The sequence below is a fragment of the Sciurus carolinensis genome, chromosome 1, assembly GCF_902686445.1.
Source record: "Sciurus carolinensis chromosome 1, mSciCar1.2, whole genome shotgun sequence".
NCBI lineage: Eukaryota > Metazoa > Chordata > Mammalia > Rodentia > Sciuridae > Sciurus > Sciurus carolinensis.
In genome coordinates, this window is record NC_062213.1 from 17782405 (window position 1) to 17803842 (window position 21438).

General features: G+C 43.4%; 1 protein-coding gene across 2 annotated transcripts; it reads right to left on the bottom strand.

Moving 5' to 3' along the window:
- Positions 1 to 3282: 3282 nt before the first annotated feature.
- Positions 3283 to 19510, bottom strand: Ntaq1 (N-terminal glutamine amidase 1). Of its 2 annotated transcripts, none has more exons than XM_047560039.1 (6): positions 19220 to 19510; positions 14656 to 14750; positions 13546 to 13596; positions 8657 to 8805; positions 7905 to 8029; positions 3283 to 4232 (listed from the first exon to the last, which is right to left on the bottom strand). In XM_047560039.1, the coding sequence occupies exons 2-6, from the start codon at positions 14656 to 14658 to the stop codon at positions 4126 to 4128; spliced, it is 435 nt and encodes a 144-aa protein (XP_047415995.1). In that variant the 5' UTR covers positions 14659 to 14750; positions 19220 to 19510; the 3' UTR covers positions 3283 to 4125. The 2 variants fall into 2 exon arrangements, with proteins under 2 accessions (XP_047415995.1, XP_047415985.1); XM_047560029.1 differs by having other exon boundaries at positions 14656 to 14755.
- Positions 19511 to 21438: the final 1928 nt, after the last annotated feature.

Consider the following 21438-nt stretch of genomic DNA (forward strand, 5'->3'; position numbering starts at 1 on the left):
CCCATGGAAACCTCAGGAGAGACTGCCTATTGAGTTTAAGTGAAATTTTGCCATGACTGCTCCCTTGATAACAAATGGATGTTTTTAAAAGCCTGGCTCCAACAGATTTTTGCTGCAGCTCATGGTCACAGTCACCTTCTTCCTGGACTGAGAGGGTAAGAGTTCATTCACCCTTGGGGCCAGGCTGTGTGATCTTGCCCAAGAGGAAAGGGGAAAAAACAATGTGTGTTCCTACTTTCAGCATCAGGGACAAGGCTAGGGACTTTCCACTCATGTTTGTGACCAGTGGCTGGAATGAGGTGCCTGCCAAGAGTGTCAAACTAACTAATTAACTCGTATTCTTTGCTGCCTTCAGACATTACGTGTAATGTGCTTTCCCGACCAAAAGGTGGAAAAGTAGAGCTCAGAGTTAAGGTTTGGAGAACTGCACAAGGAACCTGTTTGAAAAAGAACAGCATCATCTAAAGGAGGAACAGAATCTGCTCAAGGTAAAGAATTCAAAGAGCAAGAATCCAGCAGTACTTTGCCAGCATTATCCAGAGATGCAGTGGAGCAAGACACTTGATGCTCCAGATTCCTGGCTCATGTGGTGATAGAAACTGCTCCTTTGTGAAATGTTTGAGGGATGTCTGTGGAGCAGCTCCTAGAACACATCAGACACTGCGCTAGGTGGCAGCATTAGAGTGGAGAATAAGGCAGAAAGAACTCAGTCCAGAGAAGGGAGACGGAAAACAGACTTCTAAATAAATATGCAAGATCACTGAAGTTGATATGACTGCTATGAAGGAAAGAAGGGTATGGATGTCAACTGGAGCAGTTAGCTGCAGACAAGCAAGAAACCTGAACCTCGGGGGATGTCAGCCACAAGAAACAGGAAGAAGGGCCCAGCCAGGATAAACAGAATGTGGTCTGTTTATTTGAGGAAGGAATGAGCTCATCCTGCCCAGGAACAGGAACCTAATGGGGGAGGCAAGACAGGGAGCAGGGAATGGCTAGGGGTGGGACCCTGACAGAGAGTCCCTGAGAGAAACTTACTGGGAGCAAAGATGACATCTAACTGAAAGGACCAGACTGGATGATGAGGCTTGCAGACCATGCTACCGTTTGCAGGGGGAAATACAGAATTTAATACATAAATTCTGTTTCAGAACATTCCTGGGAGGAGATACATAAACTGAAAAAGAGGTTGCTCCTAGGTAGGGAAATCAGAAAACTGGATGGCAAAGAGGGAAGAAGGTTTGCTTTTCACCATTTACTTTTATACATTTGAATTTGTACTGTGTACAGGTACCACCTATTTTTAAAGAATTAGTTAAAAATTAAACTGAGGAGCTGAGGGTATAGATCAGTGATAGGGCACTTGCCTAGTATGCAAGAGGCCCTGGATACAATGCCTGGCACCAGAAAAATATTTAAAAACAGAAAAACCACATATACAAAAAAGTTTGCCTTTGCTACTCTTGGAACCAACCCCTCTTCAGAAAGACATAAATTTCTTAAAAGCTACAATAATGTCTTCAATCAGGAACAAACAGTTCTAATGACCTGAGAGTCATTTTATATTTTCATGTTTGCTTCCCTGATAATCTGATGGGGTACATCAGATTATCAGAGACTACTTGTTTTTCTTGTTTTCAGTCAATTCACAAATTCTATTCCCTGCTTCTCTCAAAAGCTCCTCCTTCCAGCAAACCTGTAATCCCAGGGCTCAGAAGGCTGAGACAGGAGGATCGTGAGTTCAAAGTCAGCCTCAGCAATAGGAGGCACTAAGCAACTCAGTGAGACCCTGTCTCTAAATAAAAGACAAAATAGGGCTGGGGATGTGGCTCAGTGCTCAAGTGCCCCTGAGTTCAATCCCCAGTGAGAAAAAACAAACCAAAAAAACCTTTTTTCCTTCCAGACAGTATTTAGCGCTCTCACACATCCTACTATAAAAGCAAATCTGACCTCAAAAAAAAAATTAAGCACAGAAAGATGTAAGTAACATTTCCTAAACCTCATAAGAACTTCAAAGAAAAATCTTATAAGGGAACCTACCTTTCAGTTAAATTTGACAGAAACCCAACTCACACAAGCTGAGGAAGAAAAGGGATCCACGCTACAGTTCAAAGAACGAGCAGCTCAGAAGTCAGGGCAGGCTTCAGGCACAGACTGATCCAGGGGCTTAGGCATACCGCGGGGGTTCTTGCATCATTGCTTGGTTGCTTGCTGCACTGAGGTCCTTCTTCAGCTTTCACGATGCTTACCATGAGCCTCAAACCTCTGGGCCTCTAGCTTAGCAATCCTAGTGAAGGGAGAAATCCTCTCTGAACAGCAATACAGAAAATCCAGAGAACATTCTGATGGGTCATTCTTGGACTTGTCCAGGGGTGGGACTCAAGCCTGGCCCAGCTCACTATATTCTGTATCCCAGGGCCAAAAGGAACACATGAAAATGTGCAAAGAATAGTACCCAGGAGTGCTGGGTAGGAAAAAAACAACAGATGTCCACTGTCACTTCTAACAAGTCAAGATTATGATCATGGGATATTTTAATAGGTTTGAAACTACAAAACTTTGCTCTCTACAATGGGCAGAGATAATGGGTTTTCCATTTCAAGGCAACATGTCCAGGAAGTCCAAATATCTGACATTATCTGATCTGTCTATATTAAACATATTCTTGAATACCAGAGTGGAAATATGCTTATAAAATAGACCAAAACAAAACAAAGCATCCCAAAAATGTAATTTGTAAATCAGTTTACAATCCTTTGGTCTCTCTGAAACTTTCTGCTCAGGATAAAGTATTTCTGTGGTGTACCCTGACAAAATTTATCTTCTTCATTTTAGTCATGAACTTTTTCAAAGGCAGGGTTTATTAAGTTGTTTATGGCCCCGATAAGTTGCCGAGGCTGGTCGTGCATTTGTGATTCTCCTGTCTCAGCCTCCAAAGTCACTGTGATAATAGGTAAGTGCTACTGCACTGGGCCATATTTAGCTCTAAATCATAAAATAACTTAAGAAGTTCTATTTGGATTATTCTTATTAATTTCATCTACTCTCTCCCCAAATCTTCCTGATCAGCTGCACGGAGTGACATTTCCTTAAACTTAACTGATTCTTGAGTAGATGACCAGTTTTACCTTCCAGAGTGCATAGTACTCATGTTGAATAAAGATTTCCTAATAAGAAAACCCATCTAAGGACAAAAGTTTGCAAACCCTTCCATGTGAAGTTGCTGATTTTTACAGTAACACCATGAGAACACAAACAAGAACCAATACCACATGCCAGTGTAATGATAAATACCTTTTATTTGGAATTTTACAATTAAAGTCACATTTCCAAGGCATCTTCAAGAAGGCAGACATGATGAATATGTTTTAAAGCAGTGATTCTCATCTATGATTAAGACATTCTTAGATGCTTTGGATCATCAAGAGCAACTCAAAATCTTCAAAACAAAACTAGTTTTAAATCTATTTTATTTAAAACCATTTACAAATAGGCCAAATATCACTCAGCCTAAGAAAACTTCAAGCTTTTTAACAACATCATAGTCCAAAAAGACTAATACTTCCTGCTGATTCAGCTCACAGTATTATCCCTTCCCAGGCAGCAGTGCTGTCTCTAGAAATATCTTACGGGCACCTTCTACAGCAGCAGAGATCCACAAGAAGCTTCCGGTGTATCCAGAGAGACAGGAAACATCCAGAACAGACAAATGGAGCTGGCTCCAAGCTCACACCTCTGTCTTAACAAGAGTTATCGCCCCCATAAGTCATCACATGTTTTAGCAAATGAGCCACAGGAATAGCCTAGCAATTACATGCTGCATCAAGTTTCAACTTGACATATCAAAACGAAAGACTGCATTTTATTTTATATTTTTGTGGTGCTGGGGATTGAACCCAGGGTCTCACATATGCTAAGCACACGTTCCATCATCGAGTTATAGCCCCAGCCCAAAAAAGGTTTTATTTAGTTCACTAATATGTGTGCTCACTCATGTTTCCACTCAACTGAATCAAGAGAAAAATGTAACTCCCAGCCAACTGTACCATAATGTCTGCTGTCCTAAATGAAAGAATGGCATGTCCATGTCCTAGAGTTTCTGCACAGTTCCACATCCTGATGTCAAATTCAGTAGTTACTGCTGAACCGATGTACAAACTCAGACAGTGTGTAGACAGCACCCCATCCTACTTCAGGATCCATGCTGATGAAATCATTCAAGTTCATTTTGGAGTCTAGAAAAATACATGAAAGAAATGTCTGTTGAAAACACAATTTTGGCTTAGCAGCAATAAAACCCAGAAGACAAAAAGCAGGAGAAATTATTCAAATGGACAGGGGTTCAAGATCTCTTCTGTGGTATGTCCTCCCACAGATTGGAGGACACAGACAACTAAATACTAAGTTGCAAACAAACTAGATGAAAAAACAATTATGACTTCACGAAATAACTATAAATGAAAACAAACTACATAGACATATGATTTTAAAGAATTATTAATTTTTTAGATGTTAAGAATAGTATTGTGGCCATTTTTTTCAAGAAGGGAAACCCTTATATTTTAGAGATATATTCTAAAATAGCTAGAGTTAAAAGGATATACTTTTTAAAAATATTTTTTAGTTGTCGATGGGCTTTGTTTTGTTTGCTTATATGTGGTGCTGAGAATGAACCCAGTGCCTCACACATGCTAGGCAAGTGCTCTACCACTGAGCCACAACCCCAGCCCACAGGACATACTCTTTTGCTTCAGAGTAACGCAGGTGGCAGGAAGTGGCTGAGATATAAACAAATCCACCAGCCATGAGCTGTCAGGGTTGTAAGTCAGATAAACTATAGTATCTGGTTTTGTTATGTGATTTAAATTTTCCATATAAAAACCTTTCTGGACTGGGGCTATAGCTCAGTGGTGGAGAGTTTTTTCCTACCATGTGTGGGGCCCTGAGTTTGACCCCTAGCACCATGGGGGGGAAAAAACTTTTAAAGTACGTGCAGCTTTCTGCTTCTGCCCCTGGAAGAACTGTTATAGGAACTGCACTTCTATCACAAACTACCAGAAAACTGGACAGAACACGTGAAGGAACTGGACAATGGCAGCGACTGGACAATGGCAGCACATGACTGAATATTAAGGATCAGAAACAAGTTAGGGGAGACCAGGATGCTCCAGCTCACTGCCTGGAGGGGCACACTAATGGCCTGGCAGTCTCCCTGGGTGAGAGGACAGCAGCTGACGTTCAGGAAGGCCCCCAGGAGCTAGGGGCGAGAGGCAGAGCATCAGCGAGCAGGGAGCTGCAGAGAGTCCCAGTGAGCTGCAAAGGGAACCCTCTGAGTCTTTGGGCAAGTAATGAGCTTTCATACTGGGTGAAGTACACGAGGCCCGGGGGAGAAGAGCAGAAAGCAGCAGGTCTGACAACTCCCAGAATTTCCAAGGTAACAATTCGCATTCCTTTGTTTCCTTACCAAGGGGGAAAGGTGCTCCTTTCTTTAAAACCACTGAATGCTAAGTGGAAAATACTGGTAGTCCTGCAGACAGACAGGTTGCCACTAAAATTTATTAAATGTATATACTTGTCATAGCCTACATGTCAAAAATAACAAATTTTTAGTCATAAGGGTCACTCCCAAAAGTACATGCAAGAAACTGAGTATAACTGCTCTTTTTTTTTTTTGGTACAGGGGATTTGAACTCGGGTCACTTGACCACTAAGCCACATAGCCAGTCCTATTTTGTATTTTATTTAGAGACAGGGTCTCACTGAGTTGCTTAGCACCTTGCTTTTGCTGAGGCTGGCTTTGAACTTAGGATCCTCCTGTCTCAGTCTCCCAAGCTGCTGGGATTACAGGCCTGTGACATTGTGTCTGGCTAACTGCTCTTCTTAACGCACGTGTTTAGACATTCATTCATCTAAAGTTTGCCTTCTTTTGAATCGTTTTTTTTTTTTTTTTTTTCTTTTTTAAACCTCCTTTATTTTTAACAAAACACCATGAATTAGCTAAAATGTAATTCATATTTATCCTAACTTCTAATACATTCTTTTGATAAATACAGGGTTTGAGGTACTAAACTCATCACATGACAGAACATTACAATTCAGTTAAATAACTACATGAGAAACCAACACATTTACCCCATGTTCCACAGTAGATCTCTTTTGTTGGTTTTTATTTCTTTGTTGCTGTTGCTGTTGTTGTTGTTATTGATTTGATCCTGGGGATTGAGCCCGGGGATGCTCTACCATGAGCTACATCCCCATCCCTTTTTTCTTTTTCATTTTGAGACAGGGTCTTGCTGAGTTACTCAGGGCCTTGCTCAGTTGCTCAGGCTGGCTTTGAACTTGCAATCCTCCTGCATCAGCCTCCCAAGTCACTGGGATTACAGGTGTGTGCCACCAGGTCCAGTGAGATTCCTTTTTTTATTCAATCTTAAATTCAGGAGGCCCCTGGTAAGTTAACTATAAATAAAGCCCAAAAGACTCCTCCCTGAGCAATCCCTCCTCAAGCTCTGTGCACTAACCTGCTAACTGGCCCTGCCACTCTCCAGCTGTGTACCTTTACACAAAGGGCTGAACCTCATGCTCTTCTCTCTATCCATCTAGTCAATGAGGAAAATCACACTTAGCTCACTGGGTTCTAGTGAAAATTAAATTAAACTCATACGTTAAGGGGCTGGCCAAAGCCTGGCACAAAATGGCACCTAATGAGGTGGAGTCACCTAAACCAAAAAATGGCCCACACAGGACCAGGGCTGACCAGGTGGAGTTTAGTAATTGCCTGCCAAGTGCTAGGCTCTTAGGTGCCCAGATCTAGAAGAGAAATGAGTAGCTGCTGAAGGCACAATGTGCCTAGACCAGACCCTAGACAGACTATGAGGTAGTCTTCTAACTTAGGAACCTGTCCAGTCCTAATGCTCAGGCTGGGAAGCAGGGTAGTATACCAAGAAGCATTCCACATAATTTTTTTTTTTTTCATACCAGGAATTGAATTCAGGGGGTGCTTATCCACTGAGCCACATCCCTAGCCCATGTTATTTTTTATTTTGAGACGGGTCTCACTAAGTTGCTGAGGCTGGCTTTGAATTTGCGATCCTCCTTCCTCAGTCTCCTGAGCCACTTGGATTACGGTGTGCGCCAGGCATTTTTTTTTTTTTTTCTTTTAAATAAGAGCTTTTCACAGCCTCAAAAATCAGAGTCTGAACCTTCTTATGTGTTCTCTCGCTTCAAACATGCACATATTTTTTACTTTCTTCCTCAATGAACTATTTATACAAGGGCCCTGCCTTCCCGGCATCCTGAGGAGCTTTCAGAGCGCTTGCATGCAGACTGCATTAGCCATGTGCTGGGATGATCTCTCCCGGAGGCAGGAATGTTGTGAATGACTTCCAGCCACAAACAGGGCTTCAAATGCACATGAATGCCAGACAACAGTAATAGGAAGAGTAACCCTCCATCTTCTTAGATCTCAGGAAATTATCAATTGGACTGCGGCCTAGAAGCCCACAAATGAAACAAGTACCACACTAAACCCGGATTGCTCTCACCTCCCTCTAACGCAGGGTTCATTACAAAGTCACTGAAATGACATTTCACACTTGGGAAGGATGCACTAGGGATTTCTTTCGCCATAACAAGAAACCCTACCATGGCAAGTGCTACTTGTTCCAATGCTAAACAACATGAGGATGCAGGCCTTTGGCACCCAGTGTCCCACAGTAGGTACATCCGTTAATCTGGTGGTTTGCAAGTGCCATGGCTCCACTCCTTAACAGCTCTCCTCTCCCAGGAGTTCTTACACCTTCCAGACCTGTCCTCTGAGTCCCAACTTCCAAACCTAAGAAACACACAGAACTAGCACTCCCTCTTCCTCGTCACCACTCAAACCCCTGGGGAAGGCACCTGCGGCTCACCTCCAGTTTCAATACAGGGGTATGGTGGAGGAGGCTCTCTCCAGTTCCCACTGGAGTCTTTCATGTGAGATCGGTCAGAAGCAAAGTTCTTCAGGTAGGAATCTGCACGGATCACTCTAAATTTCCTGCAAATCAATCAACAGACCCTTACGTTAGGGAGGTGTCACGTTGGAAAATTCTAACTCAACTTGTATATAGACTCATTTTCTAGGACATGCACAAAACTACTCATGCATTTTTTTTTCCTGTTAGTAATATAAAGCTTTATTACCTATTAAATAATCTATGGGAAATGACTGGAACCTAAAGCTATGAAGGTACAGAAATATATGTACCTAGTTGCCTTTATTTACTCAATTACAATTCAGGCAAAGGGCATGAGCTTCTGGTGTTGGCCTCACAATTCTCTTAATTTTGGCAGCATCAGGCACCCCCCAACACCCCCCACCAAACAAGAGTATGAGATAAACCCCCAGGGTGCCCTGAAGAAAATGTCTGAGATCTCATCACAAATTTTTAAGACTGCCAACCTTTCATATGATGGATAACCTTCAAAGCTCTAACGTATTTTTTTTAATCTCCTGTGTAGCAAGCACATCATTCTCAAGTATTGACTCAGCACCAAGGCCAAGCAAAGTAAGTGATCTTCACAAAACAAATGCAAAAGAAAGGAAGAAAAAAAGAAAGCGAAGAACCTCTGTGCAACCACCAAGGCCTTATGTCAGACACTAATTCATCCTGAATTTCCTCACCTCCTAAACTGTGGATGAATGTCATCGTCAGACTTAAAGGCCTCTTCTACGTATGTGTCAAAGGGGCAGGGAAATGGCAAGACAGTATCGAGATCATAAATGAAGCTCTGTCCTCCACTTGACACATGAAGCAAAACAACATGGTAATCCTAGAAGTAAAAATTGCTGATGTTAACCAAGTTACTCTAGGATGACAAATTCCAAGGTCCCACTAGCAATGCAATATATCATCACAAAAATAGATGCAGGAAGAATGCAGTCCTCCTTATAACATCAAAATTTAAAAAAAATAATAAAAAAAAGCAAACACAAAGCCCTGAAAACAGACTAAATGTCCACTGCCAGAGAAATGGCTAAGCAAATAAAGGAAATGATCATATATATTAAACACATACCCTTTGACCCAACAATTCCACCTCTAGGAAACTATCTAACAGGAAAATTGTGTTAAGTAGGCAAAGGTGTATGTACCAAGAAAATCTCTACCTTGTTGATAACGGTGAAAATTCTGAGACAGCCAAGTCCTTTGATAAACTATGATACAGCCACATAGTAGGATACTATGCAGCTACTAAAACAAATAAGCACATTTATGTGGAAAACTGAAAAATATTCATTATCTATTATTATTAAAGCTACCACATATTAGGACACCTGTGCATTTGGAAGTACATATACGTGCATGTGAAGAAGAGGGAAACTCTACAAGGACACCCTCTGCTGCAGTCTGGATTTCCAATGTCCCTCAAAGTCCCACATGTTAAAGGCTTAGACCCCCAGCACGGTGCTACAGGGAGGTGATGGAACCTTTAGAGGTGGAGCCTAGTGGGAAGTCTTCTGGCATTGGGGACATGCCTTTCAAGGAGACCATGAGGTCCCAGCCCTTTCTCTTTCTCTCTTTCTCCCCTCACCCATGATGTAGACAGCTTTGTTCCGTCCTGCACTCCAGCCTTGGTGTGCTGCCTCACCACAGGCCCAAAAGCAACTGAGCATGAACTTAAACCTCTAAAACTGAGAAACACAATAAACCAAATTTTCTCTTTATAAGTTGATTTATCTTAGGTATTTGTTACAGTGACAGAAAGTTGACTAACACCCTACAAACTTTTGACAAAAGGAACTTCTTGACTTTCGTGTGCAGAGGTAAAGGACTTTAATTCCAGTTTACACTTTTCTAATTAAAAGGAAGAAAAAAAGTATTTTAAAAAAAGTCAGTCATGCCCTCATCTGTAGCCATTAGGGAGAAGGATAAAGTTTCTGTCACCCAGATTGGTCACAGAGTACATATATTACTTCCTACACCCTCTCCCAGACACAAGGCACTGCCAACACCAGCTAAAGGTCAAAAGGATTTCAAGTAGACTGGTGCTTTGGTCCTTCAGAAGAAAAATGCTCTTTACAGACAATAGCACATCAAAATACATCTCAATCTAACAACATTAGTAATACCATCTTATATTCCTGCAATATTTCAGAACTTAGAAAGCACCTTCTCAAACATCATTCCATCTGAGCCCTGCAAAGCCCCTGTGAGGTGGGAAAGTTAATTGAGACTGGAAACATACCATCAGCCTGAGAGCTTCCCTTGGCTCCAGCTCCATCCTAGTAGAGCAGAAATAGCATCAGAAATGGATGCTTCCTCCCTCCACTCCTTTTATCTCTCCAGACAAATGAACAAAAAGCTACAGACCGTGGGGACCCACCACTTCCTTCCGCTAGGCTTGCTCAGGGCACACATTCCCCCACTGCAGCAGCAACCTCCTCCACCCCTCTCCACCACACAAGCTCTGGCTCAAAGGCTTTCTCCCCCAGGAATGCTCTCTTCATCTTTCCTAACCTCTGCCGGAAGTAATCTCCACCTTATCCAAAACTCTTCCTCTCTTAACATCTTCAACTCCTGTTATGGTTTCTTCCAAGTTTATATTCCCTATTATTTGTGGGAGACTGCTGCTCTACTATAGATACAAGGGTGGAAAAATAAACCTTACCCTCAGGGGTCACTAGAGGAACGCAGGGGAATCAGAAGTGAAGGGATGCAGCACAGCACGATGAAGAGGAAGAGCAAGAGCACACGCCCCTCCATTTCCCAGCCTCAGCTTCCTCTTATAAACTGGAGATAACTGGAGTCTCTACCTCCAGTGTTAATGGGACAGGCAGTATGTCAATGCTCTTCCTTTCAAAAGCCAATCAAGAAACAGAGGAGACTGGGGCCCACCTGCCAGGACAGAATCACTCAGGTGTTGCCTGAGAGCTTTCCAGAAAGAAGACGGCATATGGAAAACCAGGAGCAATGACCACCCACGGCCCAGTCACTCAGGCCCATATTCCTACATGGCAGGTGGCTGCTGGGCTGGGGAGCAGTAGAGGATCCGTCTCATGGCGTACACGTGGAGCCACGAAACACAAACAGGCAGTAGCCTCACTCCCGGATGTGTTCAGTGCTTGCCCAGCTGCCAGGAAATAACCTGCTGGGCTGGGCGCAGAGGACCCTCCTGGAAGGGGATCTGCCCCTGGAGGCGGGGCTGCCCTACCGGCTCAGCAGGGCTAACCATTTCCTCCAAGAGGACAGCACTGAGGCAAAGATAAATCTGCCAGGGTGTGGGGAGACTCCTGCAGCGGGACTGCCGCCCTGAGCTGCCATGAGACGGGATGCAAGGGGATGTGTCCACAGGTCCTTTCCCCACAAGCCTCCAAAGACGGGGAGCAGCTGAGCAGTTCCGCAGCGGGATGGCTTCTAGAGCAGGCGGATGGTCTGCAACAGGGGTTACGTAGCACTGCCAACAACCACTATTGCTTCCTCAGCACCAAATACCAGCTCTCTTTTTTTTTTTTTTTCATACTGAAGACTGTGCCCAGGGTGCTTCACCACCAAACTACCTCCCCAGCCCTTTTTATTTTTTTTTTATTTTGAGACAGGGTCTCACTAAGTTATTGAGGCTGGCCTCAAACTTGTGATCCTCCTGTCTCAGTCTCCCAAGTCATTAGGATTATAGGCATGTGCCACCATACCCAGTCCAACTCTTCTTAGGCCTCCTCTGCATTACCTCATTTAAGTCTTATAACCTCATTGACACTGAAGAGACAGACTATATAACTAGTCCAGGTCCCACACACAGGGACTTAAAACCCCTGCTCCTAACCACAACAGTGCTGAGTTTGTATTTTGATGTTAGTGCAACACATCACCTGCTGGCCAGGACAGGGAGTAGAAGTTCTGTGAGTCCCTGAGTTTGTGCCTGGCATATAAAAGGCACCCAATAAACCTATGTGAACTAAATGAAGACAATTTAAATGACACACCATGGTCTTCAGTAGGTATCCAGAAAGCAGGAGTTCATTATGTTGTCAATTATAAAATCCCTCTTTAACTTTTTCCTCCATCATTACTAATAAACAATTCCATTCTTCAGGAGGACAGGTTAGTGACACACAGGGGTGTAATGGAAAGGACCCAGGTCTGAGATCCAGTTCTGCCACTGACCTTGGGCTACCTTGCCTTTCTGGGCTTGTTTCTTCATCTGAAAAATGACAGGGCTGGAGTGGGTCTCTGTGTATAGGTGCATGCACGTGTGCTTTGTCTTTTGTTTTAGATCTATGTTTTTTAAGTGGAGGTCATGTTCAGTCAGGAGCCTATTAAGAACACTAAATCCTGAACCCCTCTCTAGATGAACCAACCCAGAAATCTATAATTTTAACTAGTCTCCAGAGAGCTCTAATATGCAGCTACATACTGATAAAAGTTCCTTAGGGCTAAATGGATAAGTCTAGGAGACCACAAATATGTCTCCCACACTGGCCATTTAAAATCATGCCTGGAAGTAGTCTGAGGTTATCCATGAAAATGGTTTGCTACTCTCTTAACCCAGAAAATCCCACAAAAATCATGCAAATCAAGAGGTCAAGTTTTCATGTTCACTTTATAAACACCTGTGAAACTGCCATCATAGGTGTGCATATCTGAAAAGACATGCACCTGAAAGATGTCCCTCTAAAGAAGCAAGGTGTATGATTCTAGTATTACAATGGCGGAACGGGTAGCTGTGCTCAGGCCAAACTGGGTCTGGACACAAGGTCAGTGGCCCAAAAACAGTGCTGAATTTTTGTGCATGTGCTTAAAAATACAGAGAATTATGCTGAACTTAAGGGTTTAGAAGTAGGTTCTCTGGTCATTGAACATATCCAGGTGAATAAAGCACCCCGATGCTCACAGAGCTCCTGGCCAGATGAACTTGTACATGTGCTTCCCCTGCCACCTGAAACAATCATTATCAGAAAGAAACTGTTCCTAAGCCAGAAGAGGAGATTGCACTAAAGAAAAAGCTGTCCCAGAAGAAAACTGAAGAAACAAAAACTAATGCACTGGAATAAATTTAGTATAAAATAAATGCAGCCAGGCACAGTGGCGCATGCCTGTAATCCCAGCAGCTCAGGAGGCTAAGACAGGAGGATTGCGAGTTCAAAGCCAGTTCAAAGCCAGCCTCAGCAAGGCACTAAGCAACTCAGTGAGACCCTGTCTCTAAATAAAATACAAAATAGGGCTGGGGATGTGGTTCAGAGGTTGAGTGCCCCTGAGAGTTCAATCCCTGGTACCAAAAAAAAAAAAAAAAAAAAAAAAAAAAAAAAAAAAAAAAAAAAAAACAAATAAATAAAATAAATGCAAATAAAGCATAAATAAATAAAATCATTCCTATGATAATTCCAAAATAAAAATTAAAATATGCCTGTAGCACTTCCACCTTAGACCAAATAATATCTATTCTCAAAAGGTTCATTTATTAGTAATTGTCATAGCCTTTCTCTCCTGTCCCTGTCTACTCTGCTTCCCCAAAGTGTACAGATCACTCAGGGGTCACAATGAACACTGAAGGCTCTCTGAGTGGCCATCTTACCCAGATCACAGGTCCATTTCCAGGTCTTGCCTGCTGTTTCCAGATAGGTATCTACAAAATATAGTACATCCTATGAGTTTCAGTTAAACCAGTACTAGGTCATTTAAAGCAGTACATAAGTGAGAAATAAAATATTTCTAAGTAACCAAAAATCAAGGTAAAAAAAAAAAATCTTGGAAATGAAAGGCACAATAAATCAAATTTTTAAAATAAAGAAAAATCAAGGTAAAAGAATAAATTAATGAATAAGAAGAAAGTCAAACCCTTCTAAGAGGTATCCTCAACTGTGAAAGCTCATAAGAATTCAAGTTATTGTGAAGTCTTCTTTGGAGTGAAAAAATGTCTGGACTAGGACTCAGAACACCAGGCAGAGCTTGGGCACAGTGGAGCAGGCCTGTAATCCCAGCAACTCATGAGGCTGAGGCAGGAGGATCACAAGTTCAAGGTCAGCCTCAGCAATTCAATAAGGCCCTAAGCACCTTAGCAAGATCTCATCTCAAAATTAAAAGAAAGGACTGGGGATGTTGCTCAGTGGTTAAATAACCCCAGGTACCAAAAATAAAAAAGAAAAAGAAGAAAAAAAAAAAGAATGCCTAGCAGGTTCAAGTCTTGACTTCTCATTTAATTATTCACAGGACTACTAGAGTCTTTATTTCCTCTCCTCTAAAATGGAGAAAGTTGTCCAAACTTTACCTCCATTAGGATCAAATGAAATGATGCCTGCAAGAGAATTATAAAAAAAATGGGTTCACATTTCTAATACTTCTTGGAGGTTTACTATGGTTCTATTTAAAACTCCAGAGAGAAATCTTTACTTCAAACCTAAGAATTATGTGGCTTCCATATAAGCACTTAAAGCTCTAAATTAATACCTAAAAGGACTTAATCTGTGTATGCATGCCATGTACAAGTCCCTCACCTACAAATAAGAAACTAAACTCTTCCAGCTCAACTGTGTCTATAAGAGAAAAAAATCTCATTCAAAAACAAACTTCAAAATGTTGCTGTGTTTTCCAAAGCACATCTTAGTACTTACTGAACCCATGCTACACTTAACTTCTACACTCATCCTAAATCTCATTTCTTTTCTTCACTCACTCACCAACTTACCATCTTCCTCTCATTTGATATGAAGACAGCATAACACTCTTCCAATGGATATTGGTTGTGGTTTTTGATGTATTCACAGAGCTTCCAAATATTTTCTTCACTGAAATAAAACAACTGGTTAATCAATATAATTATAAGTGAACACTCTTTGTTATTCAAATTTGAATTAAAGACTGACGGTGACAAAAAAATTGGAAGAGACTTTTAAACACCTTCTAATCCAACAACTAGCTAACATTTAAATCTCCTCTTGTACAGGCACAGTGGCACGCACCTATAATCTCAGCAACTTGGGAAACTGAGGCAGGAGGTTGGCAAGTTCAAAGCCAGCCTCAGTAACTTAGCAAAACCCTAGGTAACTTGGAGAGACCAGGTCTCAAAATTTTTAAAAAATTTAAAATTTAAATAAAAAAAGGACCGGGGATGTGGCTCAGTGGTTAAGCATCCCTGGGTTTAATCCCAGTATGTATAAATGTATGTATAAAAACATTAAAAAAAAATGTCCTCTAAAACATCACCAACAATCTCTCCAATCTGCACCGAGGTGGGACCTCTGCAGACACAGGGCTCATTACCCCACAGCACTGCTTGCCTATGGAGAAAGTTTACAACCAATAAAAGGTTATGTCAAGATTGCATAAGCTTTGGGTTTAGAGACTTGAAATACAGCTAGAATTCCAACTGAGCCAGTTACAAGGTAGGAAGCATTGACCCTCTTGAGCACTCTAAGAATCTCCTTTTTTCATCTGTAAAATGCATACAATCATATCATATTGTAAATACTCAATAAATCTTAATTAGCATTGGTTCCCTGCTTGCCTTATATAAAGGGGAAGTTGGGTGTTTTGGGGAAGAAGGATCAGGAATAGTTCCGTGATATGTCCAGGAATTCTTCCAGGTGGAATCTCTGTGAGTGGGATTCCTCGAGCCCCTCTAGTAAGGAGGATTCTTAACTTTTAGAAAGCCCTTGCTCATACTAAAATGAACTAAAGGGCTTTTAGAAAGCCCTTGCTCATGAATTAAAACCCAACTTCCTACACCTCTGTCCTGGATCAATCAATCTTCTCTATGACAGGCCTTGAATGATCTGAAGCAGTGGCCAGAACCAACTAAATAAAGTGGTGCCCAGCGCATCAAATAAGTAACTGAACCACACTCGCAAGTAACTAAGCACACACAAGCAAACTGGCCACACTCCCAAGCATGGGCAAATGTGGTCACTGCTCAGCCTCTGAACTCAGCCTCTTGTTAATGAACCACACAATACCTTTGCTCAAAGTGAGCTACACCCACAACTATGTATGACAAATACCATGCAGTAGCTAAAACTTTCTAAATCCAAGTTTTGAGAAGACATTTATCTGTCTGGCCTACAGAAATTTTGAAGTTTTCCACAAACATCTTCAAGAGTTTATGAAGTACAAACACTAAATTAAGTGCTTGGAGGACAGGATGATAAATTAAAGCTTACATATTAGAGGAGATATAAAGATCAATAAATAGCAAGCAGCACAGAAAGACAAAATGATGCATACCAAAAGCTCAGAGGAGGGAGTCATTATTTGGAGGGATATGGGAAGATGGAAAAGGTACAGGTCAGCAGTTTCTCCTTGTCTGTTCCCCCGCCCTCATCCTACAGGTGGGTACAGAGTTCTTGAATCCATAAGCACTACCTGTAGACTGAATTATTGTGTATTATGTATTATTATGAATTATGTACTGATTACATAATTAGCTTGAATACACAGTGCCTATTAATTTTCAATCCTGTGTGAATATTACACAGAGGAAAAAAAATTTGAACATAGAGTTTATTCCTTTTTTATCATCAAGAGCAAGACTAATATGCTGAAGAATCTCATGAATCTTTTGATGCTAAAACAATGGGAATGGGCTTATATTTGGAAATGCAGGGAGCCCCACTTAGAATAGAACAACAAAAAGGGTGATGATAATGTCCCCAAGTTGTCAGGTGGTCACTCTGATAGACAAAAGCCTACCAAAGCAGCATAAGGACTGAGACCACAGGGTTGCCCAGAATGGGCTGAGGCCAGAGAAGCCAGCTGAGTGCACATTCCTGACACAGGTGCTACGCAAATGTTTGGGAAAAAAAAAAAAAAAAACAGAATCAGAAACACCCCAGGGGCTTGGGCTGTAGCTCGGTGGCATGCTGGGCAAGAACAAGGGCCCAGGTTGGTCTCCAACACTGCAAAAAAAAAAAAAAATTGCTGTGCAAACTATACAGTCCCACACAAACACTGGTGACCACTATCATCATTAAATGGGTTTTGAAAGATAAGTAATATCTGACAGAAACTAATGGAAGAGAAGGCATTTTTTTCAACTTAGAAGAACCTGCTAGAGCAGAAGTAAGGTGCACCTATTGATGTGCTCAGACAGGATAGGGCACTGTTTCCCAAGCACAAGCAATCATGCCCCAAGAGGACATTTAGCAATGTCTGGAGTCCTGTCTGGTGGTCACAAATGAGAGGAGGGTGCTAACAGCATCTAGCGGGTAAAGGTCAGGGATGCTGCTACACATTCTACACAAGGGACAGCCCCACACACCAAGAATGATCACGTGCTAAATGCCAATAGAGCCAAAGCTAAGAAACCCTGCAGCAGAACTGAGAAGGCAGCTTCAAATGAGTTTGGAGACATGGTGACCAGATCTTGAACCTGTTATGCTCAGGAGATGGGCTTTGTTGTCTGTGCCTCTATCCTTTGAAATGCGATCAATGGAGCTGCCTCAGACACCTCCACTGTTCCAACTTACAAGTCTAGACCCTCTGGGGCGGAACCTTAACTTCTCTGATGATTCTCCAATACATTCAAATTGAGAGCAGCTCTAGCAGCATAAAGCCAGCAAAGGATAAAGACTGACTAGAATGGGAGAGCTAGGCAGACAGGCCTGTTAGGAAACACAAGGGATGTCTCCATGATGCCCAGGGAAGGCTGGTCTTGAGCTGAAGGAACATAAAAGACCATCTACTCACAAGACATTTATCTCTTGCCATTCTCCCACCAGATCACTCTACCAGAATTGTATCAGTCTCCCTGCTGTTCCCAGAATACTGACTGCATGCTTCCTTCTCAGGGCCTTTGTACCTGCTGTTCTCCCTGCCTGAAATGACCTTCCTCCATTATCCACAAAGCGCCCACCCTCTTTTCCACAGATCTCTGTTCAGTATCACCTTATCAGCAAAATCTTTCTTAAATATCCTAATATAAAAATAGTATTAGTCATCAACTTTTGCTTTGTCCTATTTTTCTCATAGCATTTACCACTACCCAAACACGCTTCACTAGTCCTTGTCTGTTTTTCCCCATCAAAATCTAAGAACCAGGAGATGTAACCAAGGAAGTTATCAATTTGGTTCACTGCTGTTTCCCCAGTGCCTAGAATCACACATCACATACTCCAAGTACCTAATAAACATTTATTTATTGAATGAATGAATGAAACAATGACTGTTTCTCCTAGGGGTGAGAACAGGATTTAGGAGACAGAACAGAAATACAGTGCAGCAATTGAGAAGCATGAACTTCAGCATCACACAGAGGTTCCAGGCTGAGCACCACCACTTAGTAGAGGGGTGATCTTGGACAAAAGTCTTTCTATAGCAAAATGAGGATAATATAATGATAGAACCAATCTCCTAGATATGGATGGAAGCAGTTGGCATTGGGCCTAACATGGCCAGAGTTGAACAAATGTTAAACTCTTGGTGGCATTGGTTAAATGACCAGCTCAAGGAGGAACAGGTAATGGTCCTGAGGTTTCTTGCACGTTGGGGAAGAAATTATTACTCAGAAATGGGAACGAGGAGGTGTGGGGGTGAAAAAGAGTAAGGTAGGGGTGGTGCTTCAGCTGCTGAGGCACCTAGGTAAGAGGTACCGTGTCTGGACTCCCTTTCTTCATTCAGAAGCTGTGAGGATCAGGCAAATTACCGGCACCCCTCTGTGCTTCAGTGTTATTTAAAATGAAGATCGCAACAGTACTAACCCCTTGGGTTACAGTGGAGTTCAAATGAATTAGTTTACATAACCACAGTAACAATGCTTGGCATATGGCAAGCGCAGTGCAAATACAATCATTATAATAATGACAATTCCTGGCTGTTAGCTAGGTGACCTTGGGAAAATATTTCAAACTCTGTGCCCCCATTCTCTGCCAAAATTAAAATGACTTGCACCTCAGTCTGAAACCACACAGGCTTCAGCAGAGTAACTTCCAAAGGTCTTCGGCGCGCCACCCTCACTCACGACTCCCCTTCCGCGCCCCCAATACTGAGATCTGCTGAGCTTGTCCAACTGAAAAGCGCCAGACGGAGGTAATGCACCATCGAACCCACCGCTCCTTAACGACTCCTCAACCCACCCTACTGCCCAAGCTCTGCTCAAGAGACAGGGCTCGCGTTCCCGCTCCCTCCCTCCGCAAAACAATAGAACCCTGCAGTCTAGGCCCCGCGCGCTTAAGGGGACAGGAAGGAGCCGGCAGTGGTCCGCTGCGGCGCGCCCAGCCAGGCAGGCAGACCCCGGGTGCAGCGCTGCACCCCCTCACCAGTAGCAGCTGCTGTAGACACAGGCGTCCCGCGGGGGACTGGCTGGCTGGTAGAGGGCGGAGGCGGGGACGTCCCCCTCCATGGCGCCAGCCTGGAACTCACGGACAGGACCCGCCGAAGAAACCTGCCGGTGCGCAGCAGCTGGCGCCAGTAGCCAAGCGGCGGGGGCGGAGCCTGGGGCGGCCCGGGTAGTTTCCGGGAGGTGGAGCCAGGGACCGGTGGGCAGGGTCGAGGCGGAATGAGCGGCTCTGAGTCCCAGAAGGGAAGCCGGGGATGGAGCTAGCGGAACTCTGAACTGCGGAAAAGGCGATGCAATCAGGAGAAGGTGGAGCCAGGGCAAAGTGGGCGGGACCGGGGTGGGTATACTGCGAGATTTCCCAGTGGGCGGGTCTTGGAATGTGGAGGGTTGCGTGGTTCCGGATGGGCAGGGCCCTGGTGCGTGGAGCCCAGGAGGGGCGTGGCCGAAGCGCGAGCTCTAGTGGGCGGAGCCGAGATGCGGAACTCCGTGCGTTTCGGGTAGGTGGAGCCCGGGCGGGTGGGTGGAGCTCGAGCGGGTGGGTGGAGCTCGAGCGGGCCAGAAGACCGCGCGGGTTCTGGGGGGCGGGGCCGGGCCGACTGGGCGCTAAAGGCTGTAACTGCGAGGACCAGTCAGGTGGGGAGGGGCGCGGCCGCGGGCACTGAAGCGCGGGCCCCAGGAACGCTTGGGCGTGAGTTCCTGGAGACACCTCCAACCCGGGTTGAGGTTGCCAACTGTTGAAGACAGTTGAGACGCGGAAATAAGACGCTTGCGTGTGAAAATCGAAGCGTCGGCACTCAGCGTGGAGTCTGCAGGGACCGGGCAGAGGAGGGAGGGATCGCGCCCCAAATCTCACCATATTGTGAATTTTTTGAAATTCAGAGATCAGTATATATTGACTCAGGAGGATATACTGATTCCTTGATATAATAAAAGGTGGTAAAGAGTCGGCATGGTGTCTTTTTTGTGTGTTAAGCATATAATTTGCTGGCAGTATAGAAAGACCCCAAATTGTTTAAGCAGTGTTTAGCCGGGCGCGGTGGCGCATGCCTGTAATCCCAGCGACTTGGGAGGCTGGGGCAGAGGGTCGCAAATTCGAGGCCAGCCTCAGCAACTTTAGCGAGCCCCTGAGCAACTTAGCGAGACCCTGTCTCAAAATAGAAAATAAAACGAACCGGGGTTATAACTCAGCGGTTAAATTACCCTGGGTTCAATCCCTGGTTCAAAAAAAAAAAAAAAAAAAAAAAAGCAGAAAAGCAGTACACATCTCTGATGAATGAAGGATGTCGAGGACTTTCACTTTACCGTTTATAGCTTCTGCATTGTCTGTACTTGAAGTAGACAGAAGTAACTGATTAGGGAACTTCCCATTATAAAAACTGAAATTCTTGGGTTCATTATAGGGCACCCACGTCAGATTCTCCAACTCTTATTAAAGAGTTCCAAAGCTCATAAATCCTAAAGACTTTGAACATAAGTCCTTAATGTCCACTATCAATTTATTGCTTTGGCTCCTTATCCACACTTAGATTTAGGCTCTATGCTAAATAACAGGATTTCATTATATCTTCCACCTTTAAAGACGAGGTTAATTGTTCTCAGCAGAGTCGGGGAGGGATACTGCGGGTGGAAGGGATACTGCCTGCTGTTTGTGGTGGGGTGGGCAGGGACGAGTTAGGGGCATGATCCTGAGTACCTTAAGTGGATTCTACTCCAGCCACAGGCTCATAATGTAGTTAGTCCCTCTGTGGTTTTACAGCTTCACCTAATGGGTGCTGTAGTGCAGATTAAATACAGTAATTTATGGGGGGAAAATTTAGCATAGTGCCTGGCACAACATAGGTACTGTCAAAGATAAAGTCAGACATTAACTAAAGTAGCAAAATAGGTTTTATTCACTAAGTACTGAACTTAGGGAACAGAACTGAATTAATTCCGATTTGTGCAGAGGTGATTTATTTGAGTAAAAGGAAGAACACGGGAGGGGGAATGCGGCAGTTTAGTATAGTCAGAGAAGTGAAAATTACCAAGGGTGTAAATACAGGAGGCCAGCTGTGTCTGCTAACTGGCAGTTATCTAAATTAGGGTTCTATCCTCCCACAGAGACTGGGAGACAGAGGCCCTATCCTTCCTGATGATTATATTTCAAAGGAATGACTCTCAGATCTTAAGAGATACTTTTGAATTGCAAAAAAGACAAAT

Coding starts and splice junctions, on each gene's coding strand:
- Ntaq1 (XM_047560029.1), bottom strand. CDS start 19,302: ATGGAGGGGGACGTCCCCGCCTCCGCCCTCTACCAGCCAGCCAGTCCC. Junction 8,030..8,656: donor ATTCATCCACAGTTTAGGAG/GTGAGGAAATTC, acceptor ATTGATTTGCAG/GAAATTTAGAGTGATCCGTG. Junction 4,233..7,904: donor CCCCTGTATTGAAACTGGAG/GTGAGCCGCAGG, acceptor GTATTTTTCTAG/ACTCCAAAATGAACTTGAAT.